Source organism: Canis lupus, chromosome 19 (assembly GCF_048164855.1).
Source record: "Canis lupus baileyi chromosome 19, mCanLup2.hap1, whole genome shotgun sequence".
NCBI classification, from domain to species: Eukaryota; Metazoa; Chordata; class Mammalia; order Carnivora; family Canidae; genus Canis; species Canis lupus.
In genome coordinates this window covers 51,572,726-51,599,150 of record NC_132856.1, presented here as the reverse complement: position 1 = coordinate 51,599,150, position 26,425 = coordinate 51,572,726, and the positions used below count along the sequence as shown (strand labels likewise).

At 53.6% G+C, this 26,425-nt stretch overlaps 2 protein-coding genes and 2 long non-coding RNA genes across 12 annotated transcripts; 2 read left to right on the top strand and 2 right to left on the bottom strand.

The window, feature by feature from the left end:
• Positions 1-1,246: 1,246 nt before the first annotated feature.
• Positions 1,247-16,694, bottom strand: RGL3 (ral guanine nucleotide dissociation stimulator like 3). Of its 9 annotated transcripts, none has more exons than XM_072787274.1 (19): positions 16,602-16,694; positions 16,038-16,151; positions 15,244-15,467; positions 15,060-15,113; positions 14,731-14,942; positions 8,611-8,753; positions 8,271-8,486; positions 7,504-7,607; positions 7,312-7,396; positions 6,180-6,236; positions 5,984-6,070; positions 5,750-5,782; positions 5,546-5,667; positions 4,734-4,829; positions 4,557-4,625; positions 4,372-4,468; positions 3,362-3,517; positions 3,163-3,277; positions 1,247-2,017 (listed from the first exon to the last, which is right to left on the bottom strand). In XM_072787274.1, the coding sequence occupies exons 1-19, from the start codon at positions 16,632-16,634 to the stop codon at positions 1,899-1,901; spliced, it is 2,136 nt and encodes a 711-aa protein (XP_072643375.1). In that variant the 5' UTR covers positions 16,635-16,694; the 3' UTR covers positions 1,247-1,898. The 9 variants fall into 9 exon arrangements, with proteins under 9 accessions (XP_072643375.1, XP_072643376.1, XP_072643379.1 ...); XM_072787275.1 differs by having other exon boundaries at positions 5,546-5,640; XM_072787278.1 differs by lacking the exon at positions 3,362-3,517.
• Positions 3,239-7,114, top strand: LOC140610825 (uncharacterized). The gene is made up of 2 exons (XR_012012316.1): positions 3,239-3,441; positions 6,504-7,114. It is a non-coding gene; the product is annotated as an uncharacterized lncRNA (long non-coding RNA).
• On the top strand, positions 16,039-24,321 carry LOC140610824 (uncharacterized). Its single transcript, XR_012012315.1, has 3 exons — positions 16,039-16,433; positions 22,175-22,460; positions 23,916-24,321. It is a non-coding gene; the product is annotated as an uncharacterized lncRNA (long non-coding RNA).
• ODAD3 (outer dynein arm docking complex subunit 3) lies at positions 17,182-26,425 on the bottom strand. Its single transcript, XM_072787284.1, has 13 exons — positions 26,021-26,425; positions 24,092-24,213; positions 23,895-23,972; positions 21,913-22,083; positions 21,720-21,821; positions 21,510-21,635; positions 21,176-21,298; positions 20,514-20,666; positions 19,485-19,645; positions 19,247-19,403; positions 18,257-18,412; positions 17,702-17,786; positions 17,182-17,541 (listed from the first exon to the last, which is right to left on the bottom strand). Exons 1-13 carry the CDS (start codon positions 26,259-26,261, stop codon positions 17,423-17,425), a joined length of 1,794 nt encoding a protein of 597 aa, XP_072643385.1. The 5' UTR covers positions 26,262-26,425; the 3' UTR covers positions 17,182-17,422.

The window sequence follows — 26,425 nt, the reverse complement described above, 5'->3', positions numbered from 1 at the left end:
GTTAATTTAGATGTTATTTTGGCTATTGTAACAGAGACCCAAATAATAGTGACTAAAGTAAGATAGGCGTCTATTTCTCTCTTATGTTACAATCCAAGTAGCAGCAACACCATATGGCTGCTGCCTGGTCTCAGAGGGCCTGGCTCCTTCAAGTTTGTTGCTCAGTTATTCGAAGGGCATGAACCCGTCCTATCCAAGATGATCCACTCCTCTGCTTTGTTCTAATGAGAAGGGGGAGGGGGCGCACCCCTTCTCTTTAAGGGCAGGTCTAGAATTTGCCTACATCCCATTGGCCAAGACTTAAGTCACTTGACCACACTTTGCTGCCAGGGAGACTGAAAATGTTTTTTCTACTTTGGGTGGCCAGCTAAAAAATCAGGGGTTGTCCTATTGTCACAGAGGGTGATTGGATTTGGTGAGGTATGGGGGGGGGGGCGTCGGTGGGAGGGAGACACAGTCTCATTCTCAGAGCAAATCAGAGTCCAGAGACAGCAACAAAATCCTGATGACATCTTTCGAATCCCTGGATCCAATGGTGACTAAAGCTGGGCCCACTGAACTTTTCATTTGTGTGAGTCATTAGTTTCCTGCTTGCACATCTGCTTGATCTGGGGTTTTGAACACTTGAAGCACAAAGAACCCTGATTAACAGTGAGATATAAAGCCCCTAGTTGATGTTCAGCACAGAGTAGAAGTTCCTCGTGAACACATTACTGTTATGATTGTGTTGTAGGTGGCCCTGTGGCTCCCTTTGTCTCTGCCTTCTCTGTTTCCTCTTCTTCCCAGTACAGAGAGACTGTGCACCTCTCTCCTTTTGTCTCCACACCCTATTGACTTATGGGTGCTGATGATATTTGTCTCTGATCCCACTGGATTTTCATTTTGTTTTTTAAGATTTATTTATTTATTTGAGAGAAAGTGCGAGAGAGCAGGAGGGGATTAGGGAGAGGGAGAGAGAGAAGCTCAAGTAGACTCCACACTGGGTGTGGAGCCCCATGTGGGGCTCAATCTCAGGACCCTGAGTTCATGACCTGAGCAGAAACCAAGAGTCAGACACTCAACCAAAACCCAGAGCCACCCAGGTGCCCCATGGATTTTCATTTCTTCACTCTCCCATACACATGGCAGAAAAGAAGCATAGTGCCCCCCAAAATGCTGGGGAGTCCCAACCCTGTGTGTGACAGCCCCCACCCTCCAACAACTGGTCATGTCAAACCCTTTCAGAAGGCTCTTAGATTTTTTTCAGTTTGTGTTTTTTAAAAAATTTTATTTATTCATGAGAGACACAGAGAGAGAGGCTGAGACACAGGCAGAGGGAGAAGCAGGCTTCCTGTGGGGAGCCTGATGTGGGACTTGATCCCAGGACCCCAGAATCATGACCTGAACCAAAGGCAGACGCTCAACCATTGAGCCACCCAGGTGCCCCCTTATTTTTGGTTTTTAATTTCTATCTTGAGAGAGAGCATGAGGCACAAGGTCAGAACGGATAAGACAGACCTCCTGCTTCATCTTCATCACTCAGGACAATCCACTTCTATCAGTTCTGATATGTCTCCCTCAGTCACAAGATTTCTCAGGGGAAGAGTCTGACTGCACCCCCCACCACACCCCCACCTCCCAGCACCCTACCAGCTTTCTCTGTTTACAGGGTGAAGCTCTTCATCTGTGGGCTGGGCTTTGGAATAAGGATCCGGTGCCAAGGGGGTCAGAGAGATGGTGTCCAGTGGGTTGAAGTTGGGGGCAGGGGTGGGGTCATGGGTTACAGAGCACATGGTTACATTCTCTGCTGCAGAATGGACCTTTCTGGTAGAGAAGCCCTCTCCCCTCTCCCATGGTGACAGAAGCCAGGCCCCAAGCTGCTGGTGGGGCCTGTGTTCTAGAGGGAGAAGAGGGCCCCCTCAGGGTGAGGAGACTGTGGTTGTGGGCCGGGCCCCCTCCTTCCGCCGCAGCACAAAGTCTCCAGGGGCGGCTGGACTCATTGCATAGAAGACATTGGCGTTGTCAGGGATCAGGAGCTCTGGCCAAGGGTGGATGTGATGGTTAAAGGCGTACACAACCTCAAACTTCCCCCACAAAAGACCTAGGTAACCTTCTGCTATTCACCCAACAACCATGGGTCCCTTCGGCTGACACTCAAGTCAGCCTCGTCCTCTCCTTGGGAACCAGGACAACTTCCCACTCAAAGCCTACACAGCAATAGCTCTCCCGCCACGGACCTGGGAGTGTCCTGCTATTTCCTTCTAGGGTCTAGACCACCTGAGCTGCAAGGTTGGGCAAACTCCGGTCACCCATCCCAAATGACTTCCTGCTCACTCACCCTTCCCCCCAGCCAATTCCCAGCCAAGTTCAGGCTGCTGTCACCACGGACTTGGGCAACTTCTGACTTCCTCCATCCAGCCTGAACAATCTGCGGCCCTCACTCTTGACAGCTGAACAGCCTCATATATTCCTTCCTTCCTAATGTCCCACCAAGCTCAGGTCATGTCCTCTTGCCTCTCCTTCTCGAGAACTGGGGGACCTCCTACCTGCTCACCTGCAGTGAGCCTGATGTGGGACTTGATCCCTGGACCTGGGATCATGCCCTGAGCTGAAGGCAGATGTTCAACCACTGAGCCACCCAGGCATCCCCCTGCATCTGTATTGAATGACATCATGCTCCCCTACCCTGCATTTCAATACCACGTGGCCCTCTCCTGTGCCAAGTTCAGACAACTTCAAAGCCCCTGTCGTGAGCTAGGACAAACTCATTTCCTCACAAATTCAAGCCCAGACCCCCTTCAGACACCTGCCCCATCAGGCTGAGCCAGAGCAACCTCATGATCCTACAAATTTTTTTTTTTTTTTTTTTTTTTATGATCCTACAAATTAAGCCAAGACAACCTCCTTCCTTTCCCCCTCTCCTTTGGCCCTGGACAATTTCATTTCCCCATAAATCCTAAGACACCTTTAGTGCCCCTTTCTCTTACATGACCAAGGCAGCCTCATGACCCCACAAGATTGAGGCACCAGCATTTTACTGCTTCTTACCCCCACCCTGTTTCACCTTACCCCTAACTCTGTGTCAGAACCACCTCATGGCCCTTTACGCCAGCCACAACCCTAATCAGTCTGCTGCCCTCCTAGCTAATCCCCTAGCCCAGCATCCAAGCAGTCCCTGCTCACCCCGGTCCCCTGGAAGGACTTGGAAGAGCTGGTAGTCACGCGCCCAGGGCTGGGCCACATTGTGCTTTTGTAGGGCTCGTTGCACCACACTGGGGGCCTTGTCCTGGCTCGTGAGCTGGGAAAGAAGGTGGGTGGTGAGGTGTGACTGCCAAGACTGGAGGGTGGAGCACTCCATCAGGTTCCTGGCCCAAACCCTCACCAAGATGCTCCGATACAGGTTCCCGTGGTCATTGTCAATGCTGACTCGGATGACTCGAGCCTCTGATCCCTGCTGCCCCGGTAAGGAGATGTGAGAGCTGCTCAGGGGCAGAGCCGAGGGGCGGAGGCCTGGCGGGTCCAGGCTCAAGGGCAGCAGCTGTAGGCAGCGGGGGTGGGCACTGAGTAGTGGGAGACTTACATGTCCCCCTACATAAGCGGAGCCTGGGGACAGGAATTAGGGCACACTCACAGACCCGCCTCTATGCAATCCCATCACATACAGACCTTCATGCCCTGTTACAAAAACAGATGTACGCATGACCCATAAATGCACAAAGCTATGATGTCACACAAGCAATCCCATGTACACAGAGAGCAGCAGGTATACACATATGCTTATAAGTTATGTACATCTGCAAGTCCATGAACAGCTCCATTCATGATCCCAGGGATATTGTGGAGATTTATGCCCATGTGTCCCTCTTTAGGTACACCAATTCCTGGGGACACACACATCCTTGCAAAAGGTATAATCACACCCTGGAGTCCTCTGTGGGTGAGCCGACTCATGGGGGTCCAGATCTGAATGCAAGCCAGACTACTGAAGGAGGATCCCTCAAATAGGGCCGTGACATGCACATGGTATCCTGGACAGACCCCCAGAGTGCTCAGGCAGGCATGGGTACAGCTTCTTACGTATATGCCTGGCCATGAAATCCCATATACTGGGATCCCTGGGTGGCGCAGCGGTTTAGCGCCTGCCTTTGGCCCAGGGCGCGATCCTGGAGACCCGGGATCAAATCCCACATCGGGCTCCCGGTGCATGGAGCCTGCTTCTCCCTCTGCCTGTGTCTCTGCCTCTCTCTCTCTCTCTCTCTCTCTGATGACTATCATAAATAAATAAATTAATTTAAAAAAAAAAGAAATCCCATGTACATGTACACACACACACACACACACACACAGCCCTGAGTATCCACAGTCCCACATTCATATAAGTAGTCCTAGTACCTTGGTGCTGGGGCTCTGGGGCCCTGGAGAGGCCGGGGGACTGCCTGGAGGAGGGTCTCTGCTTCTAGGACTAGATGGGGGAGACCCTGGGGACAGACTGGAGGAGATGTAGAGCCTGAGGTCAAGTGGATGCCCTGACCTCTGACCCTGCCATGTCTAGTCCTTTCACTAACTGGGATGCTCACCTGGAGGCAGGAGATGAGGGGTCCCCAGGACTCCCACCAGGGGATGAGCCCCTCTCTCGGGACAGCTTTCTAAAGACAGAGACAAGGGATGAGGGATGAGGATGAGCCCAGACTTGGTCCCGGGAGCAGCCTTCCATGTCTGCCCACATCACTCCTCAGGCACACCCCAAGACTCACGCACTGAGGCGCTTGGTGAGGCTGATTCGCCGCCGGATACGTGGGGAGCTGGGGCAGGAGGCAGCGGGTGGCTCAATGACACGGGAGACACGGTAGCTGAGCAGTCAGGGTGCACATGGGGGTGGATTGAGGCCAGGAAGTGGCAAGGGATGAGATGAAAGCTAGAATTAGTTGGGAGCTGCATTGTGCATTTGTTGGGGAAGCAGCAGGGGCTGAGCACCGAATGTCAGGGTCAGGGTAGCAAAGGGGGTGGTAATTATGGTATCAGGGTCTTACTAGGGATGAGATGGAATGGCCTGGTTGGCAGGTCACACAGGAATCGAGGAGTAAAATTTGGTCAAAGACAGAGTTCAAGGTCAAGTAATCATTGGGGTCAATGATTAGGGTAATGATTCAACAGAATGAAAAGAAACAAATGGAATAGTTGAATTGGATGGTCAAATATACATCAAAGTTGCAGTCAGTTATTCAGAACTGGGCGTCAATGATCGGGCTCAGAGATTCAGATTGGGGTTAGAAGTGGGGTCATAGGTCAGACAGGGTCAGATGGTGGGGAAGAGAACAGATGGGACCGGGTGTGAAATGGCCAGCTGTACATTGAAGGCTGAAGTCAGAAAGTCAGAAGGGGTCAGAATTTGAAGTCAGAGGTTAACTGGAGCCCTCACTGGGCTGGAGAAAATATAAGGTCACAGGTTGGGGGTCAGGGCTCAGGAGGGCGTCTTAGGAGTTGCAGAGGTACATGCGGTAAGTGGGTCTTGTGTGCCATCAAGAATCAGCCAGGGCGGGGCTGGGCCGGGCCACAGGGTGGTCACCTCTGCTCCTCGCTGAGCTGGCGCTGGTCGCGCAGGGCAGCCAGGACGGGTGCACGGGGACTCAGGCAATAGCTCCGACACCGCTTCTGCAGCTGCTGGATGTGGGCCAGGATCTCCCACTCCTGAGGGGGCGGCCTCTCAGAACCCACCCCTGCCTTGCCCCCAGCCTGTCCCCTGCCCCATGTCCTCCCCCCTGCCACCTACCTTCCTCCTCTTCTCAAAGTTGATGAGATCCCCCTGGGGGCAAACTTTGTCTGAACTGGAGCCTCCAGAATCAAGGATTGAGGGTCAGGGTCAGGGGCTAGGATGTCAGGAGCCCACTGTGCTACGGGGGGTGGTGTAGGGAGCACGGGCAGGGTCAAGGGTGGTATGTCAGGAGGCCCACTACGCTGAGGGTAAGTGGTACTGGGGTCAGGGGTCAAGGGTCAGGGGTCAGACCTCCAGCATATCCGGCAGGGCTGTGTCCAGCATAACCAGGTCCGTGAGAAAGGTGCCAAGGTAGGGGACAGGGCCTGGGGGCAGTTTCTGTGGTCCCCAGAACTTCAGTCACTCTCAGCCATCACTGACCCCACTATGTCCCAACCCCATTCTGTGAGGATCCTGCTCGGCCCCCCTCCCAAACCATCTCACTCACTGAGGGCAGGCTTCCTAGGAGGGTGTCCTCCTCTTGGGGGCTCTCGGTGGCCTCCTCCTGGGGGAGGGAAGAACTGAGCAGTCTTGGGATCTCTTTTACACTTCCCACTGGGAAGATGCCTCAAGACCCACCATATATACCTGTTTTGCTTTCAGTTACCACCAGCCAGTTGTAAAGGTCAAACCCAAGGAAAACTGAACAACAGGCCTGTCATCCACCCTCCTGGAAATGCCCTGAACCTTGCCTTCATAGCATTGCTCTGTGTGGTAATTAACTACATAATTGCCAGGCAGTTATTAATGCATGATGTGTCTCCCTATTTAGGTCCTGATTTCCCCCAGGGCAGGAGCCCTGTCCGTCTGGATCACGGTGGAGTCTCCTGGCCCACTGCCTGGCACACAGGAGGTGCTGAATTCAGAGCTAGGGGTTCCTTGACCTCTCATCTTGATTTGAGACCTTCATTCCCTCACAGCTCTCTACTGAGCAGCTGCTCGGCCAGGCACTGTTCTGAGTGCTAAGGAGGCAGCAGCGAGCAACGGGCAGAAATCCTGGCCTCACAGAGCAGACATTAGCGGGGGAGAGACAGCGACAGCCAAGCTACACATGTACCAGGCGGAGGTAAGGGCAATCCAGAAGCAAGTGGAGCGAGACCCGCACAAGATGAATGTGAAGAATGTTCTGGGCTGAAGGAACAGGCTTCACATTCCATCTGTTCTGGATTCACCCTAAGAAGCGGGGCCTAATTACAACGAGAATCTAAGTCTTGCCTACAATAAGTCAGACTTCCTGGCACACGATTTTTAGTTTTGCTTGTCAAAGTCGAGTCCTAGTGAAAATTGAATTTTTTTTTCCTCTTTGCTATGACTCTGGCCTCAAGTGACCTTTTCCATGTAACTTCTGGTATTTGTTGAATGAATAAATAAGGCAGTTGCTGAGTGTGAGCTAACATGAGGGCAGCAGAGGCAGTAAAACCCAGCGGGCTGCCCACAAACAAGGGGAAGGTCATCGCTGAAGTGCAGTCAAAGGACACTGAATGTTTTCACAATGACAAGCGGCGCCCTAGCCGGGCCCCAGGTCCCCTTTTTGGGTCTGGGACCCCCGGGGCAGGGGGGGTGTCCACATGCATCTTTACCTGGGAAAGCATCTCTCTACTACTGAGGTGGTTGTTCTCGTCGGAGAAAATCTGCGAAAGTTTTCTGAAAGTGGATAACCGTTCCCTGGGGGTTGGAGGGGGGCAGGAGAGGTGTCAGGGATCAGCGGCTGGGGAGGCCGGAGCTGCCCCGGGGAGGACATCCTGCCCGGGCGCCCCCCCCCCCCCACTCACCGGCTGACGGCGCCCCAGCTCCGCTTGAGCCGGTATATGGGGTTGGACTGCAGGGCGGACAGGATCGCGCGCAGGGAGGAGAAGTTCCGCAGTTCCCTGCAGCGCTGCGAGGGGGGGGTGTCACACCCCTAGCCTTATCCCCAGCTGCCATTTACCTTCCCACCACAGGTATGAACTCTGCCTCCCCTCTTCCTCCCTCAGGACCCGCCCCCCTCCCCACCTGCAGCCCTAGGTCCTCTCCTCCAGCTGCCCCTCCATTCCCTACCTCTCACCTTGGCTACCTGTGTCCCTACTCCTTACTTTTCCCCGGGCCCTAGACATGCCCACAGGATCTCTCCTGGACCCAGACCTCTCCTTCCTAAATCTATGTCTCACTCTGGGTATCAACCACCCCCTTCCCCTTTTCGCTTCCCCACTCTCCCACCCTCCTAGGCCCCCATTTCTTTCTTTCCCTCAGCCCTAAGACTCTTGCCCAGCCCCTATCCAGTCTCTTTCAGGACATGGCCCCCTTCTCTGGGCACCTTCTCTGGGTTCCTCCTCCAATGCACCCCCCTCCCTATTACCCTCTCCCACCCCATCCTCTTTTCCCTAGACCCATCCAGCATCCTTCTGCAGCCAAGGGGCCCAGGGCCTTCCCTTAGGGGCATCTCTTAACCCCAACCCTCCCCTCATTCCCAGACCCTGGTCCCCTGCCTCTCACCAGGCCTTGTTCCCAGCCACCCACCCAAGCCCAGCCTCCACCTCCCCTCTTCCCCGTCTATGCGTACCTGGGCGATTTGGATCCACTTCTCCAGCCGCTGCGCCCTCTGCGGGGCGGCCAGGCCCTGCTCTCCCAGCACCGAGCCCAGCACGCAACCGATCACCATGTTGAACTGGGTCACAGTGGCACGCACAGTGGGGGCAGTGCTTGTGGCCCCTGGACGGTCCCGCTGTGACCACACCGAGCCCAGGCACTCGCAGGGCCGGACCTTCGAAAAGAGCTCCTGGGCGGAGGGAGGTGGGGAGGGTGGTGGTGGGGGGAGTGAGGAGGATCTGTGCCCATGGTATCTGCCCCACAGCCGCACCCCGCCTGGCCTGGCCCCCCGCCTGGCCTGCCTGGGTGCTCACCACATCCATCAGGGTCAGCTGTTCGGCCACTTCATCTACGCCAAAGTCTAGGAGCTCAGGGCCTTCCCGCGCTGGTCCTTCCTCCTCTTCCGAGCAGCCTTCCGGGGAGTCGGGGCGAGGGGTCTGGGCAGCGCCAGGAGGTCCTGAGGGAGAACGGAACGGGTTAAAAGCTCTCAAGTTGGGATTGGGGACTAGCTGTGTGACCTTGGACAAGTTCCTTAGCATCTCTGGGTCTCACTTTCCTAATATGCAAAATGGAAATGTCCCTCGTTATTTTTTTTAAGATTTTATTTATTTATTCATGAGAGACAGAGATAGAGAGAGAGAGAGAGAGAGAGAGACAGGCAGAGGGAGAAGCAGGCTCCATGCAGGGAGCCCGACATGGGACTGGATCCCGGGTCTCCAGAATCAGGCCCTGTGCCAAAGGCGGTACTAAACCCCCTGAGCCACCCAGGCTGCCCGTCCCTGGGTATTTTTAAGTGTCTCGGAGCAACTGCAATGTTCATTTAGCATCTAAGGTGGTGATCCATCCTAGGTGATTCAGCACACTAACCCGGTGAGGGAGGTGCTATTATCAGCCTTCCACAGATGGGGAAACTGAGGCAGGAACAGTTTGCCTTAGGTCACACCTTCAGGAAATGGCAGGGAAAGGACTTGAAGCCAAACGTTAAAAGGCTAGAGTAGAACAGAGAGGCGTTTTTGTTTTTGAACATATATATATAATTTTTGAACCTATATTAAAATAAGATCTGTCTGCCCTATTCCTGTGGTGCGAGGTAGTAGAACTTTATAGTTAAGGGAAGGCCCAAGTTTAAATCCAAACTTGTCCCCCGGGCTTGCTATGTGAATTAAAGCAAACCCTTTAACCACTGTGTGCCTTGATTTCTTCATCTGGATTTTATTTATTTATTTATTTATTTATTTATTTATTTATTTATTTTATTTATTTATTTTTTAAAGATTTTATTCATTTATTCATGAGTATACACAGAGAGGAGAGAGAGAGAGAGGCAGAGACACAGGCAGAGGGAGAAACAGGCTTCACGCAGGGAGCCACATGGGACTCGATCCAGGTCTCCAGGATCACACTCCAGGCTGCAGGTGGCGCTAAACCGCTGAGCCACCGGGGCCCTTCATCTGGATTTTTATCTCTCTCTCTCTTTTTTTTTTTTAAATTTATGATAGCCACAGAGAGAGAGAGAGAGAGAGGCAGAGACTCAGGCAGAGAGAGAAGCAGGCCCCATGCACCGGGAGCCCGATGTGGGATTCAATCCTGGGTCTCCAGGATCGGGCCCTGGGCCAAAGGCAGGCGCCAAACCGCTGCGCCACCCAGGGATCCCTATCTGGATTTTTAAAGATCAACTGAGATCACACATACTAGATTGCTATAAAGTGCTCAATAAATAGGAATGGGATTCTATGGTGGCGCCCCCTGCGCAACATTTTTTTCCCCACCCACCTCCCCTAGGGAACATTTTGAAGTTGAACTCTGCCACAAGGGGGCCACCGCACAGTGAAATTTGTGCCACTCAACCTCCAAGTGTCCCTCCAAGACATTTGCGTCCTTGGAAAATCTGTTTACAATAATCTGCACCTAGAACCCAACTATTTTGCTCATAAACACTCATTAACATGGCTCCAGAAATACAAGAACTGTCAAAGTCTGGGCTCTGTTTTGTTTGAGAAATTATGAGTGTTGTTCACCATTCTAGAAAGGGATGTCACCAATGTTTATGCTACTACACCTGTGTGGCCACTGTTCGCCCCTGCATTAGTTGGTGTTTCTGGCTGTCACATTCACCATGACGACAAAGAGACAAAGGCTCTGGACGACTTCATCATGTATCCTAGTAAGACATGCCTGAGTGCTGACACAGCGACAAGCATGACTTATTATTGTGTAACCTGCTTTCACTTTATTTCTCCTTCATATGATAGTAACAGCACCATGCTATTATTTTTAAATTATCTTTGTAAGTCCACATATTTATGTCTTTAAGATTTTATTTATTCATGAGAGACGCAGAGAGAGAGAGAGGGGCAGAGACATAGGCAGAGGGAGAAGCCGGCTCCTTTGTGGGGAGCCCGATGCAGGACTTGATCCCGGGATCCAGGGCCACAACCTGAGCCAAAGGCAGATGCTCCACCACTGAGCCACCCTGGTACCCCAATTATCTATCTTTCATTTCAAATTAGGACAGATGGCATTGCAAAATACTAGTTTTAAAAAGTTGGCATTGGAAAAAAAATTGCACCTAACCAAATCTGTGGAGCTTCCAGCAAATATAGGGATAGAGGAACATGCTACATGTCACCATGAGACAGCAAACAGGCGAATAGATGGAGAAGGTGAGACACTCTTCAGGACAAATGACACATTTTTTTCTCCTAATGACATTAAAGAAAAGGCAAAGTGAGATTGTCATGGAATAGAAGAGACTTAAGAAATTAAAGACCAAGTGGCTTGAATAGATGTTTGGATTTCAAAGAAACAACCATAAAAAAGACAATTTAGGGACAACAGGGGGAGAGGATTTGAATCTTTGAATCTGGACTGGGTTTTTTTGTTTTTGTTTTTGTTTTGAGAGAGAGAGGGAGAGTGGGGCAGAGAGGGGCAGAGGGAGGGGGAGAGAGAGGATCTTAAGCAGGCTCCATGCCCAGTACGCAGAGCCTTACTTGGGTTTCCATCTCATGATCCTGAGATTATGACCTGAGGCAAAATCAAGAGTTAGACACTTAAGGGGACCTGGGTGGCTCAGTGGTTGACTGTCTGCCTTCAGCTCAGGTTATGATCCTGGGAGGAGTCCCAGGATTGAGTCCCACATCAGGTTCCCCGTAGAGAGTCAGCTTCTCCCTCTGCCTATACCTCTGCTTCTCTCTCTGTGTGTCTCTCATGAATAAATAAATAATCTTAATCTAAAAAAAAAAAAAAAAAAGGAGTTGGATGGTTAACTGACTCAGCCACCCAGGTGCCCCAGGACTGGGTATCTTTTAATATTAAGTAATTGTTGCTGATTTTTTAAAAAAGTATTTTATTTATTTATTCGTGAGAGACCCAGAGAGAGAGAGAGAGGCAGAGACACAGGCAGAGGGAGAAGCAGGCTCCATGCAGGAAGCCTGATGTGGGACTTGATCCCGGGACTCTAGGATCACGCCCTGAGCCAAAGGCAGATGCTCAACTGCTGAGCCACCCAGGTGTCTCATTGTTGCTGATTTTGTTGAAGATGATTGTGTACATGAGATTAGGTTATTAAAAAAAAAACCTAAAAAGAAGTCCTTGTCAGTTAAGGTGCAAAGTATTTATGGGTCAAGTGACATAAGTCTGAGATTTGTTTTCAAAACATCCTGAAAAAAACATTTCTGGGTGAAATTCATAATGGTTGAAAATGAACAATGGGTGAGTGTTCTTTATATTATTCTCACTACTTTTTTGTATGCCTGCAATTTTTCATAGCAAAACGTCATAGTAAAAAGTCATCCCAAAACAAAAATGTTAAAGTGTAATCCAGAGCAGAGCACACAGTAGATGTCCAATAAATGTTCATGTACTCCTCTGACCTCAAGATCTCACAGCCTAGGGCAGTACCTTCAATAGAAGTTTCTGCAATGTGGAGAGCTTTTCTTTTCTTTTTTATTTTTATTTATTTTTATTTATTTTTTATTTTTTATTTTTTTTATTTATGATAGTCACAGAGAGAGAGAGGCAGAGACATAGGCAGAGGGAGAAGCAGGCTCCATGCACTGGGAACCCGATGTGGGATTCGATCCCGGGTCTCCGGGATCGTGCCCTGGGCCAAAGGCAGGCGCCAAACCGCTGCGCCACCCAGGGATCCCCTTCTTTTCTTTTTTAATGATTTTTTACTTATTATTCATGAGAGACATAGAGAGGCAGAGGCATAGGCAGGCTCTTCTCAGGGAGCCTGATTTGGGACTCCAACCCAGGACCCTAAGATCACCCCCTGAGCAGAAGGCAGATACTCAACCACCGAGCCACCCAGGCGCCCCTGGTGGAGATATTTTCTACCCATGCTCTCCAGTGTGGCTACTGAGCACTAGAGATGTGGCTAGTGTGAGCAAGAACTGAAAAATTTTAGTTCAATTTCAATAACTACATGTGGCTAGCAGCTACCTCATTGGACTGTGCAGCTCAAGTGACTTGGAATCAGCTGGTGAAATCCTGCAGGTAGAGGAAGAAAGACACTTAAAAACCAAGGGGGAGGGATCCCTGGGTGGGTGGGATCGCTGGGTGGCGCAGCGGTTTAGCACCTGCCTTTGGCCCAGGGCGCGATCCTGGAGACCCGGGATCAAATCCCACGTCGGGCTCCCGGTGCATGGAGCCTGCTTCTCCCTCTGCCTATGTCTCTGCCTCTCTCTCTCTCTGTGTGACTATCATAAAAAAAAAAAAAAAAAAAAAAAAAAAAAAACAAGGGGGAATGGGACGCCTGGGTGGCTCAGCAGTTGAGCATCTGCCTTTGGCTCAGGGGTCCAGGATCGAGTCCCACATCAGGCTTCCTGCATGAAGCCTGCTTCTCCCTCTGCCCTGCCTGTGTCTTTGCCTCTCTCTCTCTCTCTCTCATGAATAAATAAATAAAATCTTAAAAAAAAAAAAACAAGGGGTAAGACAGAGGAATAAAATATACATAAATGAAATATTTGTCACCAGGGAGAAAGAAGTGGCTGCTACTTTGTAAAGCAGAGAGGAATATGCCCACTTTAATCTGAGGATTAAAGGATGGGGATTAGGGATTTAGATGCTTTTGTGATAGGGATCAGGTCCAACACAGATGGGTGAAAGATGATACTTTATAAGCAGGATGCAATTATTCAATCAACAAATCTTGGTTGTTCCTGCCCCTGGGGACAGAGTCAGGAACAAGGCCAATGAGTGCTAGGCAGAAAAATAAGGCAGGCGAGGATGTAGAGTGGGAAGATATATTTGCTGAGAGATCAGAGAAAGCATGTCTGGAGAAGTGACAAACTGAACAAAGACCCGAATGAAGTACATAGATATATTTCCCTCTCCCCAAAAGCTCTCTACGACAGAGATTGGAAAACTCTATAAAGGATCAGATTTGCTGATACCTACTCTACAAGAAAATATCAAGGGGCACCTGGGTGGCTCAGTGGTTGAGCATCTGCCTTTGGCTCAGGTCATGATCCCGGTGTCCTGGGATCGAGTCCCCAGTCAGGATTCTCACTCTGCCTATGTCTTTGCCTCTCTTTGTGTCTCACACGAATAAATAAGTAAATCTTTTTTTTTTTTTTTTTTAATAAGTAAATCTTTAAAAGCAAAAGAAAGAGGGATGATGCCTGGGTGGCTCAGCAGTCGAGCGTCTGCCTTCAGCTCAGGGCATGATCCTGGGGTCTGGGATCGAGTCCCACGTTGGGCTCTGTGGGGAGCTTGCTTCTCCTTCTGCCTGTGTCTCTGACTGTCTCTCTGTGTCTCTCATGAATAAATAAATAAAATCTTAAAAAAAATAAAATCTTTTAAAAAAAGGGGGAAGAAAATATTAGTATGGGTTCCTATGTCTTTTCATTTTAAGCGGTAGATTCTAATAAGAATCAGTGATAACAACTAAGATGGAAATAACACTATTTGCGCAGTCCTCCTTATTATTTACTTATATCCTGTTGTCTTTCCTAGGGAACTGGGGGAGCTCCTGTCTAGTTGTTTGCCAGTAGCTGTTTTTTTTTTTTTGAATAAATAAAAGACAGCAACGAGGTAAATACTATTATCATTTCTGTTTCACAGATAAGGAAATGGAGGCTCAGAGAGGAAAGTGATTTATCCAAGGTCACACAGTCAGCAAATGGCAGAACTGGGATTTGAACCCAGGTCTCTGGTGGCTCCTAACATAAGTAGCAATGGAAATAGTTGTAGTTAGACACAAAAGGCATCCTGACCCAATGGTAAAGTATTTTTGTAGTTAGGTTGGAACCATAGGGCGAAGCGCTAGATGAACACTAATATGTTAGACAAAGGGTCATTAGCCTCATATTACAGGTGGGGAAACTAAGGCTCTGAGGTCTGTTGCTCTGTGAGGGGAGAACCTGTTTGGGGGATGGATCATGCAGGAAAAGGCCTGCTCCGGGCACAATCAGCATCCCAATACCCCTCACCTGTCCGTGACTCAGGCTGCTCCTCTTCCTGCTTTCGCTCAGCCTCCTCCAGGAAATCTCCTAGCAGCTTCTCTGCCTCCTGGGCCTCTGGCCCTGCTGGGGCCGCCCAGCCCAGAAAGGTGCAGACGCTGCCTAGGTCCGGGTGGGTAGGGGGATCCCGGAAATCCTGAGGGTGATCCCGAAGCCAGGAGCCCAGCACGGATACCACAGCCCTGGCCAGAGTGGGGGGCCTCAGAGCCCAGCCCAGAGCTCTGGACCTCGGGAGCCCCTACACCCCAGATGTGACCTTGGACCTCTAGGACCCCCACCCTCACCTCCGGGCGACCAACCTTAAGTTCTTGTTGACACGCAGACCTCCTCCCTCTGTCTTCTCGATCTCTATCCTGGGAAAAGCAACTCCCCCATCAGGTAAAGAGGGAGGCTAGGGGGCGCTTAGGGGAGGAGGGATTGCAGGATCCAATAACCCAGGTGAGAGTCGGGTGGGAACAGGGAGGTTGCCCCGGAGGTACTGACCCTGGAGGCAAGGGCGGTGGCGGTGGCGGCAGGAGAAGGCCCAGCACGCGGGCAGTGGACACAAAAGCCCTGTGAGTGGCCAGGAAGGCAGGTACGAAGCCGGGGTCCTGCTCGCGGTCTCCAGACACCAGTTCCCGCACCAGCCGCTCCAGCCTCGCCGCCCTCAGCGCCCGCACCTTGCTCGTGCGGTAGTGGACGAAGGCGTCCGCAGCGGGGCGGGGGGCCTGCGGGGCAAGGCAGGCGGCAAAGAGACAAGAGGAGTGGCCCCCCCAGCACCCCCTTTCCAACCACGCCCATCGCTAAACACCACTCTGGCGTCTGGTCCTGCCCATTTCTCTGAACCCTGCCTCCTGGATTCATTATTCTGCTCCCTACCTAAACGATCCTCGAAACCCGCCCGGGACACCACGGTCCTCCCAGGCCCCACCCCGCCCGTGTCCTTAGGCTCCCAGCTCTCCAGCCCCGCTTCCCAGGTCCCCAGCCGGCTCTCCCCCGGCTGCTTCCAAAGACCACCCCTCCCTCCAGCTCCGCCCCACTAAACCTGGCCGACCCAGGCCCCGCCGTCCGGGCTAGTCCCCAAGTCCCGGTCCGGAACCACGCGGTCACTGGGCGGTCGCAGTGGTCCACCCGATTCACCCGGCTGCGGTCAGACGCTTCCTACCCTCACCTGGGCGCTTGCAAACCCCGCCCTCCCTCGGGCCTCAGCTCCGCCCCCGGCCGTCCCTCGCCTCCCGCCTCCAGGTCCCCGCGCTCGGCCCCGCCCCGCCCCGCCCCACCCTCCACCGCAGCCTCACCTGGCAGCCCGCGGGCCCGGTCCCCCGGCTCAGGCGCTGACTGAGCTGCCGACGCAGCGAGACGCTGTACACCGCTCCGTCCTCGGTCTCCTCGCCCCAGTCCTGCAGCGGCGCCTGGACGCGGAGACCGGCTCAGGGCGCCGCGGGGGGACGGGCCCCGGGACCTCGCCCCCACCCGTCCCGCGCGGACTCAAGAGGGCCTTCTAGCACCACCTCCCTCCCCGATCAGACCCAGCGAGACTCGGGGGCTGGGGCCGATCCCCTCGCCGCCGCGGGCACCCTACACCCCGGTCCTGAGAGGATGGAGTGGCATCTGGGGACGTCCCAGGGTCCGGGCTCACGGAACCTGTCTCTGTCCCTGTAGACGAGCTCAGAGACACCCCCCATCCTTCAGAGGTACCAGCCACTTCACCGGGGCAGGGGCCGGGAGGCTCAAGGTTGGGACTCCTGGGCCGATACGAAGGGTCCGATTTGCGGGGAGATAGGGTCCAGAAGGCAGGGACATGTGGTTTTTGGATCCCAGGGTGCCAGGGATGTGGGGCCCGGGCCCCCTGGTCCCCTTACCAGGGCGAGCTCCTTGCCCGCTGTCCGATCCATGGCCCGTGCCTGTCCCGCTCCGCGGCGCGGCTGAATGAGGCGGAAGGGCCGACGGGCGGCGGGCAGTGGCCGGGCGTTGGGGCCCGCGGGGCAGGGCGGGGCGACCCGGCTCTGCGGGGGCGGGGCGGGACCCGCGGCTCTCGGATGCCCCCAGCTGGACCCCAGCGCCCAGCCCAGGTCCCACAGAGGTGAGGTCCCGGCTCTCCCCATAGGTGTGTATCAATCTGTGCCCAGGAGAAGGGACACTCCTCTCTCCCCGGAAGGGTTTTTTTCTGTTAACGGGGGTGGGTGAACTAGTGTGTATAGTTAAGTGGGGGGCCATTCTGCCTCCCTAGGAAAGTATCCTGTCTTCAAGTGGGGAGGGTGGTTCATTCCAGGTGTGGGGGTATCTCTCATTACTGGAGGTCGGGGGAGTGTTCAACCTGCATCCCCAGCTGATGGGGAGTACTCACTCCCCTGGACGGAGAAGGTGGAGTCTGGGCCCTGGATTTTAGGGGCGGCAGTCTTTGCCGTGGTGCAGAATCAAGGAGAGGCAAATACCCAGGGGGCTGGTTGGTGACGTTTATTGCTTGATCCTGAGGCCAGCTCTGGCTCGCCTCGTAAGATTTACTATGGGAACGTCCGGCAGTCCGGCCCCCTTCTCTACTCCCGGCGCCACGGGCCCTGCTCTGCTCCCTCATCCCGGCCGCGTTTAGCCCTTGAGGGGGCCCCGTGGGCCTGAGGCTGGGCCCAGAGGGGTTGGGAGCTCCTCAGGGGCCCGGCAGCGCCAGGTGTGCGCGAGGGTGAGTCTAGGACTTCTTCAAACGACTGCGTTTCTTGCTGCGGGATTCGATTAATTTCTGGGAACGAATCTTAAGCGCCGCACGGGTCACCACGTCGTTGTCCTCGTCCTCACTCTCCTCTTCGTCTGCGCAGGGCAATGAGGGGATCCGGGTTCCTATTCTTGGCTCAGATTTCCATTCCCAGCCTTTACCACCCCCCAACTTGGCCTCACGCCCGGCCTCCGACCACTTTCCGTTGGTCAGCTCGGGCCCCCAGCCCCGCCCCCTTTCCATGACCATACTGACCGAAGAACTTGTCCTTGAGACTGGCAAGGGGCAGGGCGATGCGGGTGTTGTACGTGGGCAGCTTTCCCTCTAGGGTGGAGTAGAACTGGGGGGGCGGAGCGGGAGAGAAGACGCTGGTGTAGAGGCTGCAGGGAAGTCCTGTGGCCCTTCCTCCTTACCCCATTCCAAGGTACACCCTGATTCCAAATGCACCTCTGCCCATTCGTCCAGTTTAGTTTTTCTCGAGACCAGCGGAATTGTTTGTTCTTAGAGCGTACCCGGATACCCAGCCCCGCCCCCCTGCCCGTAGGCCCGCCCCTGGTTCTGGGGGCCAGTCCCTTGATGCGCGCGCGGGGACACACACACTCTCTCTCTCTTTCTCTCTCACTCCCCAGTCCTGCCTACTGGCCTCCCGGACCCTCTGGAAGCTTTCCTCGCTCTACAAACCTCACACGTTGTCCCTGGAACTCATTTCCGCCCCATAGGCCTCCCCTCTGGTGTCCCCCTCCTCCCGCCCCTCCCTGCTCCTCGGCCCCAGTCCCGCCGCCTCAGCCCCGCCCCCGGCTGTACTCGCACCTCGTCGTCGGTGAGGTGGCGCAGCATCCCTGGCACGTTGTGACTCTCGAGCTGTGCCTGCAGCTTCAGCAGCTTTTCTTCCACGAGGCCCAGCAGGTCTGGCAGGTAGTCCCCTGCCTTGGGATCCAGCTCCTTTCCCGCGAAGCGGCCATCCACCTGCGGCCGGGGGCGGAGCTGAATCAGCCTGGAGGGGGCGGGCCTCTGGGACTCTTTCCACCCCGGGCAGGGCCTTTGGAAGGTGACGGACCGCCAACAGGGGTGATGCTATCTATCCCCCGTGGGGCTTCTTTTTTTTTTTATTTTTTTTTAAGTTTTTATTTATTTATGATAGTCACAGAGAGAGAGAGAGAGAGAGAGGCAGAGACACAGGCAGAGGGAGAAGCAGGCTCCATGCACCGGGAGCCCGATGTGGGATTCGAACCCGGGTCTCCAGGATCGCGCCCTGGGCCAAAGGCAGGCGCAAACCGCTGCGCCACCCAGGGATCCCCCCCGTGGGGCTTCTATTGTCAAGGCCCACGCCCCGGTGAGGGCAGAGCCTCCGAACTCCAGAGACAAAAGCAATGGGTGGAATGAAGGGTTTTAGTGGAGGGAAGGGGGTAATAACTCGAGAAGCCATTTCAGGGGTGACTTTCGGAAGAAATGGGACTCTGCTGCGGGCACGGTGGGGCTCCCCCTGTCTCGGGCCGCCCAAAGATTGCAGTGGGGTCTCTGAGGTTTGGGATGGAGAGGCAAGGTGGGATTTTTCCCATGAAGATGGGACAGCGTCTCTGAAGTCCTGAGCCTCTTGAGAACTAAGGCGGTTTCCCTCAGGGAGATGGGGGTGGGGACTCTGAGGAGGGGGGATGGGTGTCCCCTGTAGGCAGGCTTCTGACGTCCTGGACAGGGCAGAGGGTTGGTCCTCTCAAGCAGGTTCCCCTGAGTAGGGGCAGGAACCACACCCTCGTGGGTTGTGGGAGGCTCTGGGCTGAGCTTCCTTGGGGGGAGGCCTACCACTGTGATGCAGTTCAGCTTGCCCGCCAGGTGTTCAAGGCTCTCCTTGGTCACTTGCATCGCCCGCTTGGTCCGTTCCAACTGATCCTGTGCCTCAGCAAGGCGCAGCTCTTCGGCCTTGAGGCGCTCCTGCAACTCAGCTTGCCGCTTCTGCTGACTACAGGCAATGGGGAGGTCACCACTGGAGAAACCTGAGCCCGGAGGCCCCTCATTCTCTTCCTTGGGCACGGGGTCTCACCTCACAATCGTGGCCTCCCCTGAGTACTTGAGGTCTTCCAGCTCTCGCTGCAACTGCTGCTTCTCTTGCTTCAGCCTCAGCAGCGACTGCTCGTTCTCGCTTTTGAGTGTCTCCAAATGCCTGAATGTATCCCCCTGTGCCAGGAACCGCCTCACCACCGCCTGCAGGCCACCAGCCCGTCAGAGGGAGGCCTGGGTAGATCTGAGTGCACCTCCTCCTACTTTCCCCTGGGTGTGCAGGACAGATGGCCTAAGCCTGTGGCTTCTGCACAGCAATGTTTAGGGACTCTGTGAGTCAGACTCAGAGGTGCCTCAAGGATGTTAAGCCCCTGACACATAATTTTTGCAGGGTCCTTGTCTATATGAGGAATTTGAATCAGCCAAAATCAGCGTGTGGTGCAGGGTAGCAGTGAGCATAGTTGCTCTTCAAAATCAACCTGCCATCCACATTGTGACTGTGAATCTCGCCCAATCCAGTGAGGAAACATGGCCAATCTCAGAGGTAGTTGCCCACCAGGCCAATTTCTGGAAAGGTGCCTGGCCACAGCGCCCCAGATGACTCCCATAGCTTGGAGTCCCAGAACTCTTTGGGGGTTATCCTATGAAAGCAGCAGCACTGGGAGACTGCTCAAAAGACAGAAACTGGACAGGGGTCCGGCTTGCCAGGGTCCAAGAGTGGCAGTGGGCAGTCAGCAGTGCCCCAGACCATGGTACAGGCGCCGTAAACACAGAAAAGACAAAGCTCACCACTTCTCAGAGCTGACACGCCAAGGAAAGCGCCAGTGTTAGAGCGAACAGGAGAGGGAATTATGGCGAGGGTAGACAGCTCATGTGGGTTTTGCTGTGAGGAGCAGAACGGGGCAGTAGCTAGAGGCAGAAGAAGTGTCTTTTACGAATAGAGCAGGTTTGTGTTGGCTGAGGAACTGAGCCCGGGGAAAGGGGAGGCTGGCTGGGTTGGCTTCACTGGCCTGGGCTCAGCTTGAGTGCAACTAGAGGGCGGAGAGCGTTGTGGGCCGCCGGCAGTACTCACGTGGGTTTCAGCCACGCCGGTGGCATCCTTGACCTTGCCAAAAAGCATCTCTGTCTGGTACATGGTCCAGCGCTGCTTCAGCTCCTTGTCTTTGACGCGCAGGCTGTCCTGGGTCGAATCTTCCGACTGCAGCAGCACGTGCTCACGCTGGGTCTGTTCACAGGTTGAGGCCAGGGCGGGAGAGTCAGCTCTCAGGCAAGGATTGAGGGCAGGGGACCGCGAGGGGGCAGGGCCCGACTGGGGAGCCAGGGTAAAGTCTTGGGGCACCCAGTTAGGGGTCAGGAGGGCAGGAAAGGGTTGGTCAGCGAGGGGCAGGCACGGGGGCCGTGCAAGAGGCGGGGTCAAGAGAGCAGGGGCGGGGCCTCGAGTAAGGGGAGGTGCTAGAGGCCTGATCAGATTTAGGTGTGTGTGTGGGGGGGTGGTAATCAGGTGGGGAAGGATGGGGACCACCAGCGAGTGAGGGGACATCTGGAAGCTCCTCCAGACAGGCAATCTGATGGGAGGAGGGCGAGGGCAGGTTCGTGGGAGGAACCCTGGCATCAAGAGGAGGTGGCGCTGGGCGGAGTCCGGAGAAATGTTAAGAGCAGGGCAGGGGTGGGGCCGGGCCAGGTCTAGGCTGGGGTTGAACGCCCCCTGCACCCCGCACCCCTGGACAGGGTCACCTTGCGCTCCATGCGTTCGTTCTGCAGCTTCCTATCTTCCGCCCGCTTCTTGCACTCGGTTATGTAGCGCTCACGCTTCTTGCGCTCTCGAAACACGGTCTCCTCCAGATACTGCAGCTGGTTCTGGAGGAAGAGCAGGGCGACAGGGGGATCAGCTGGTACCCACCGTGGCTCAGGGCCGGAGCAGCCTGGCCCAACAACTTCAGGCAGCTGGGCCAGGCTGCGGCATCCGGGAGACAGGCGGGAGGAGCTCGGGGACAGCTGGGGTCCGGATTCTGGGGGCCAGGAGACCATGGCGTCTGGGCAGGAACCCCGGGGCCCGGCGGGCTGGCACCTTGGCAATATCCTGGGCGTTGAACGCCTCCTGGTTCACCACTTGCAGCTCCTCTAGCTCGCGTTTTGCCCTCACCACCTCAGCCTCCATGAAATCCAGCCGGTTTTCCAAGTGAAGGCTCTCCTCCTGGGGGTGGGGTGGGGGCCCTGTGACCACTGTGCCTCGGCAGCTGGCCCTCCCACGTCACCCCTGAGCCATGCTGGTCCCCACCTGGAGATAGGCCTTGAGCTGCAGGTACACACCGGTAATGTGTTCAGCCTCTTCAGCCTTCATCCGGGCCTTCTCCAGGCGGTTCTCCAGGTTCCGCATGGTCTAGAGGGAGGCAAGGCTGGGCTGAGTCTCTTCCCCTCTCAAGTTCTTCCCAGGATATCCCTGCCCTCCTCCCACCCCTGGGTAGCCTCACCTTGGCCACCTCCGTGTTGCCATTCTGTATTTCTGCAATCTCCAGCTCGCGGAGGCTGTGCTGCAGCTGGAGCTCATCCAGCCACTTCTGCCGCAGGCCCACCTGGTGCCGCAGAGTGTTCAGCTGCTTCACCTTCTCACTCAGTCGGTGGTCCAGGTGCTCAAAGGCCTGCTGGGGGGAGGCAAGCCCCAGCGGCAGTCTCAACCCTCTCACCTAACCCTTCCTCCCTTTCTTCTCCCACATCTTGTTTCTTATCACCCAGGGTCTCAGCAGCATCTGACCAAGCTGATCCCCTGCAGATCGTCATCTTCCAGGATGCCAGTTTTCCACCCTGGCTGTCCCTTGTCCATTTCCTTGGCCCCCAGGAGGGACGGCCCCAGGCTCTTCTCACTTCTGTTCATACCCACCACCTTGATGGACCTATCCAGGCTCATGGTTGGACCACAGGCTGAAGACATCCAGATTTAACCCCCAGCTCTGCCCCACTCCCAGAACTAGAGGGTCATATACCCGTATCAATCTACACTGCCTTCCAGGTGTCTCCACAGGTATCTCGAAACTATCATGTCCAAAATTGAGTGTGTGAGATTCCCCGAAGTCTGCCTCCCTTGGATCTTCTCCATTTCGGCTCATAGCAGCTTCATCCTTCCAGGTGCTCAGTCCAACAGCTCAATATCCTCACCTTTTCTTCTCCCACCTACATCCGATTCATTATCAATGCTTTGTTCTATTTCAAAGGTTTTCCCAGAGATATCTTTTTCTTCCTATTTTCACCACTTTTGTCTGAGTACAGCTAACACCATCTTCACCATCTGACCTCCATTCTTGCTTCCTCACACTCTGCTTCCCACTTCTCTGATATGTCATAAAACCTGCACTCTTTATCATGGCCAGCTAAGCCTGCTGGAAGATTCAGCCCCTGCTGATCCTTTTTTTTTTTTTTTTTTTTTTATTTATTTATTTATTTTTTTTTTATTTTTTTTTCTTTTTTTTTTTTAATTAAAGATTTTATTTATTTGAGAGAGGGAGAACATGAGTAGGAGGAGGGGCATAGGAACAAGCAGGGCTTAACACCAGGACCTCAAAATCATGACCTGGACCGAAGTCAGATTCTTAACTGACTGAGCAACCCAGGTGCCCCCTTGCTGACTCTCCTGATGCTCACCTCCTATGGAGCCCCGCTCACACACTCCTCTGCCGCACTGGAGATGTTATCATCTCCAACACTCTACCCCTTGTTTCTACCTCAGGGACTTTGCATTCACTGTTCCCTCTGCCTAGAACACTTTTCCCAAAATCATTTCTTGCCTGTCTCATTCTCAGCTCAAATATCACCTTCTTAGAGAGAGGGGGCTTTGCTGACTCCCCACCCCAATCTAAAGTACAAACCCCTTGGGGCACCTGGTTGGCTCAGTTGGTTCAGTGTCTGCCTTTGGCTTAGGTCATGATTTTGGGCCCTGGAATCCAGGGCCTCACAGCAGACTCTGTGCTCAGCAGGAGTCTGCTTCCCCTCTCCCTCTGCTCTCCCCACCCCATGCTTGCGTGTGTGCACTCTCTCTCTCTCTCAAATAAACATCTTCAAAAAAAAAAAAAAAAGTGCAAACCTCTGCCCCATCCATCTCTAGGAAGTCACTCTGCTATTTTATTCATTTCTCTTATCACTACTGGAAATTACTTTCTGTATTTGTTCTTGTTCCCCTCCTACGGCCCCCCCCCCATTGTCTTTTCCCCAGGAGGATATGAAGTTCTGAGGAGTGCAGATTGGTGCAGATTTTTGACTGCATAGTCACCAATACCTAATACCATGCCTAGCACATGGTCGGTGTGTGATAAAGGTTAATTGAATGAATAGATGAATGAATAGATGAATGCCAGCTGGTGTGGAGAAAGGACTGGAGAAGATGGGATGAGGCAGGGAGTCCAGCAAGGAGGGGACACAAGCTGGAAATGAAGGGAGATAGTGGGGGTGGGGTGGGGCAAACCTGTCCTGTCCTGTTCTTCAGGTATGGCTTCTCTGACCTCCACTCCCGAATCACGGTCTGGACCACTTTCTCATCTCCCTGCAAGGACAGGAGCCCAGTCACCGCTCACCCAGACCACTCCCACTTGAGGCAGCACCCTGCCCTTGGGGATGCTGCCCTGCTTCCTGGAAACCCTTCACCCACTTCTGCACCCTCACCTGGAGCAGGTCTGTCAGCTGTACTTGCAACACCCTGGTCTCCTCACGAAGACGGTTGATGGTCTCCTGATTCTTCTTGATGTTCCACTGGCTGTTCTCATAAAAGGCCTTCCGGTCACCCTCTGAGGTCATGTAAGGTACACAAGCAGGGTGTTGGGGTCTTCCCAGAGGGAAGCTATTTTTGTTATCATTAACTTAATATTATAACAATACACTAGTTTGAGCACTTAGTATATGCTGGATGTTGGACAAAGAACTTTCCAGGTATCAAATGCTGTATGTCAACAGTTGCATATCCATATCCTACCCATTTACAGACAAGAAGAATGAGGCTCAGGCTTATTACAACGTTCATGGTCTCAAGAAGTCTGATTCCTGAGCCCAAACCTTCAACTACTGTGCAAGATTACCTTCTAAGAATGACAAAACAGTAATAATTATGGGTCACATCAGAATGTTCCAACCTTGGCATGACTGATATTTGGGACGAATAATTATTTGTTTTGATCCCATGAACTGTCAGATGTTGAGCAGCATCCCTAACTTCCACCCATTAGATGACAGCAGCACCCCCTCCCCAACAATGTGACCATCAAAAATGTCTCCAGACATTGCCAAATGTTCACTGAGAAGCAAAATAGCCCTCTCCCATTGAGAAACATTGGTTTACCCTTTACAGTGCTTTACTATGTGTCAGGCACTGTTCTTACCACTTTATATATTTCAACTTCGTATAGGGTTGTACTCTCACTATCCCCATTTTACGAATAGAGAAACTGAGATCAATTAGGCTACTCACAGTCCCCCAAGATCAAACAGTATATGCAGAGCCAAGACTTGAACCCAGAAAATCTGGCTCTAGAATCTTTGTTCTTTTTTTTTTTTTTTTAATTTTTATTTATTTATGATAGTCACAGAGAGAGAGAGAGAGAGAGAGAGAGAGAGAGGCAGAGACACAGGCAGAGGGAGAAGCAGGCTCCATGCACCGGGAGCCCGACGTGGGATTCGATCCCGGGTCTCCAGGATCGCGCCCTGGGCCAAAGGCAGGCGCTAAACCGCTGCGCCACCCAGGGATCCCTAGAATCTTTGTTCTTTACCACCACCACTCCTGCCCCCATGCATGGTAGAAAAGCTGAAATCATACAAAAGTATGAAACACAATCCCGTTGGTTCTGCGCCCAGGAAAGATTTTATAAGAGAGATGAGGAAAGGGATCCCGGGGTGGCGCAGCGGTTTGGCGCCTGCCTTTGGCTCAGGGCGCGATCCTAGAGACCCCCGATCAAATCCTGCATCGGGCTCCTGGTGCATGGAGCCTGCTTCTCCCTATGCCTATGTCTCTGCCTCTCTCTCTCTCTCTCTATGACTATCATAAGTAAATAAAATTAAAAAAAAAAAGGGATCCCTGGGTGGCGCAGCGGTTTGGCGCCTGCCTTTGGCCCAGGGCGCGATCCTGGAGACCCGGGATCGAATCCCGTGTCCGGCTCCCGGTGCATGGAGCCTGCTTCTCCCTCTGCCTATGTCTCTGCCTCTCTCTCTTTCTCTCTCTGTGAGTATCATAAATAAATTTAAAAAAAAGGGGGGGGGGATCCCTGGGTGGTGCAGCGGTTTGGCGCCTGCCTTTGGCCCAGGGCGCGATCCTGGAGACCCGGGATCGAATCCCACATCGGGCTCCCGGTGCATGGAGCCTGCTTCTCTCTCTGCCTCTCTCTCTTTCTCTCTGTGTGACTATCATAAATAAATAAATTAATTAATTAAAAAAAAAAGAGAGAGAGAGATGAGGAAAACCATGAAGAAGTATGAGTTTTTGCTTCCAGAAACTGGTCACCTGGATGAATGGTGGTGAAAGGCCCTTGTCACACCGTGCCTGGTCAGAGGGCTGGGTGGACACTGCTGACTCCTGATTCTTTATTCCTCTTCCAGCCATCTTACCTAACAGTTGTATCTTCTTTTGTAACTCTGCCACCTGCGTTTGCACAGCAGACTTCCCCCTGTGGGCATGGAGGGGTCTTGACTTGGAATGGTGTGGGGGCCAGGCATGGGCCACAATCTTCCCTTGGGAGTGGTGGTGCTGGGTTTGAGTCGGATTGCCCTTGGCCTTGGAGGAAGTCAAAGCCTGGTCCTGAGGAGGCAGGATGTTGGTGGAGGCCGGCCAGCACAGGGGAGACGTCATGACGGGGTTGAGGCCTAGGGTTCCTGAGGATTAAGGAGGCAACTAGCCATTGCCCCTATCTGGGATTCGTCGGCGCGAGTTCCTCCGGCTCTGGGAGAATGCACTTTCCCACCGCTTGGCGGGGCCTCGCAGCATCTCCGGTTGCTCGGTAACCTCCGCCCCCT

Excerpts from the sequence above, each read along its gene's own strand:
- RGL3 (XM_072787274.1), bottom strand. The coding sequence starts at position 16,634 with ATGGATCGGACAGCGGGCAAGGAGCTCGCCCTG. Across the intron at positions 4,830-5,545 it reads CAGCTCAGCGAGGAGCAGAG|CTACCGTGTCTCCCGTGTCA; the intron begins GTGACCACCCTG and ends CTGACTGCTCAG. Across the intron at positions 4,626-4,733 it reads CTCACCAAGCGCCTCAGTGC|AAAGCTGTCCCGAGAGAGGG; the intron begins GTGAGTCTTGGG and ends CTCTGTCTTTAG.
- ODAD3 (XM_072787284.1), bottom strand. The coding sequence starts at position 26,261 with ATGACGTCTCCCCTGTGCTGGCCGGCCTCCACCAACATCCTGCCTCCT. Across the intron at positions 22,084-23,894 it reads TGAAGAACAGGACAGGACAG|CAGGCCTTTGAGCACCTGGA; the intron begins GTTTGCCCCACC and ends GCCTCCCCCCAG. Across the intron at positions 17,787-18,256 it reads GCCACCTCACCGACGACGAG|TTCTACTCCACCCTAGAGGG; the intron begins GTGCGAGTACAG and ends CCGCCCCCCCAG.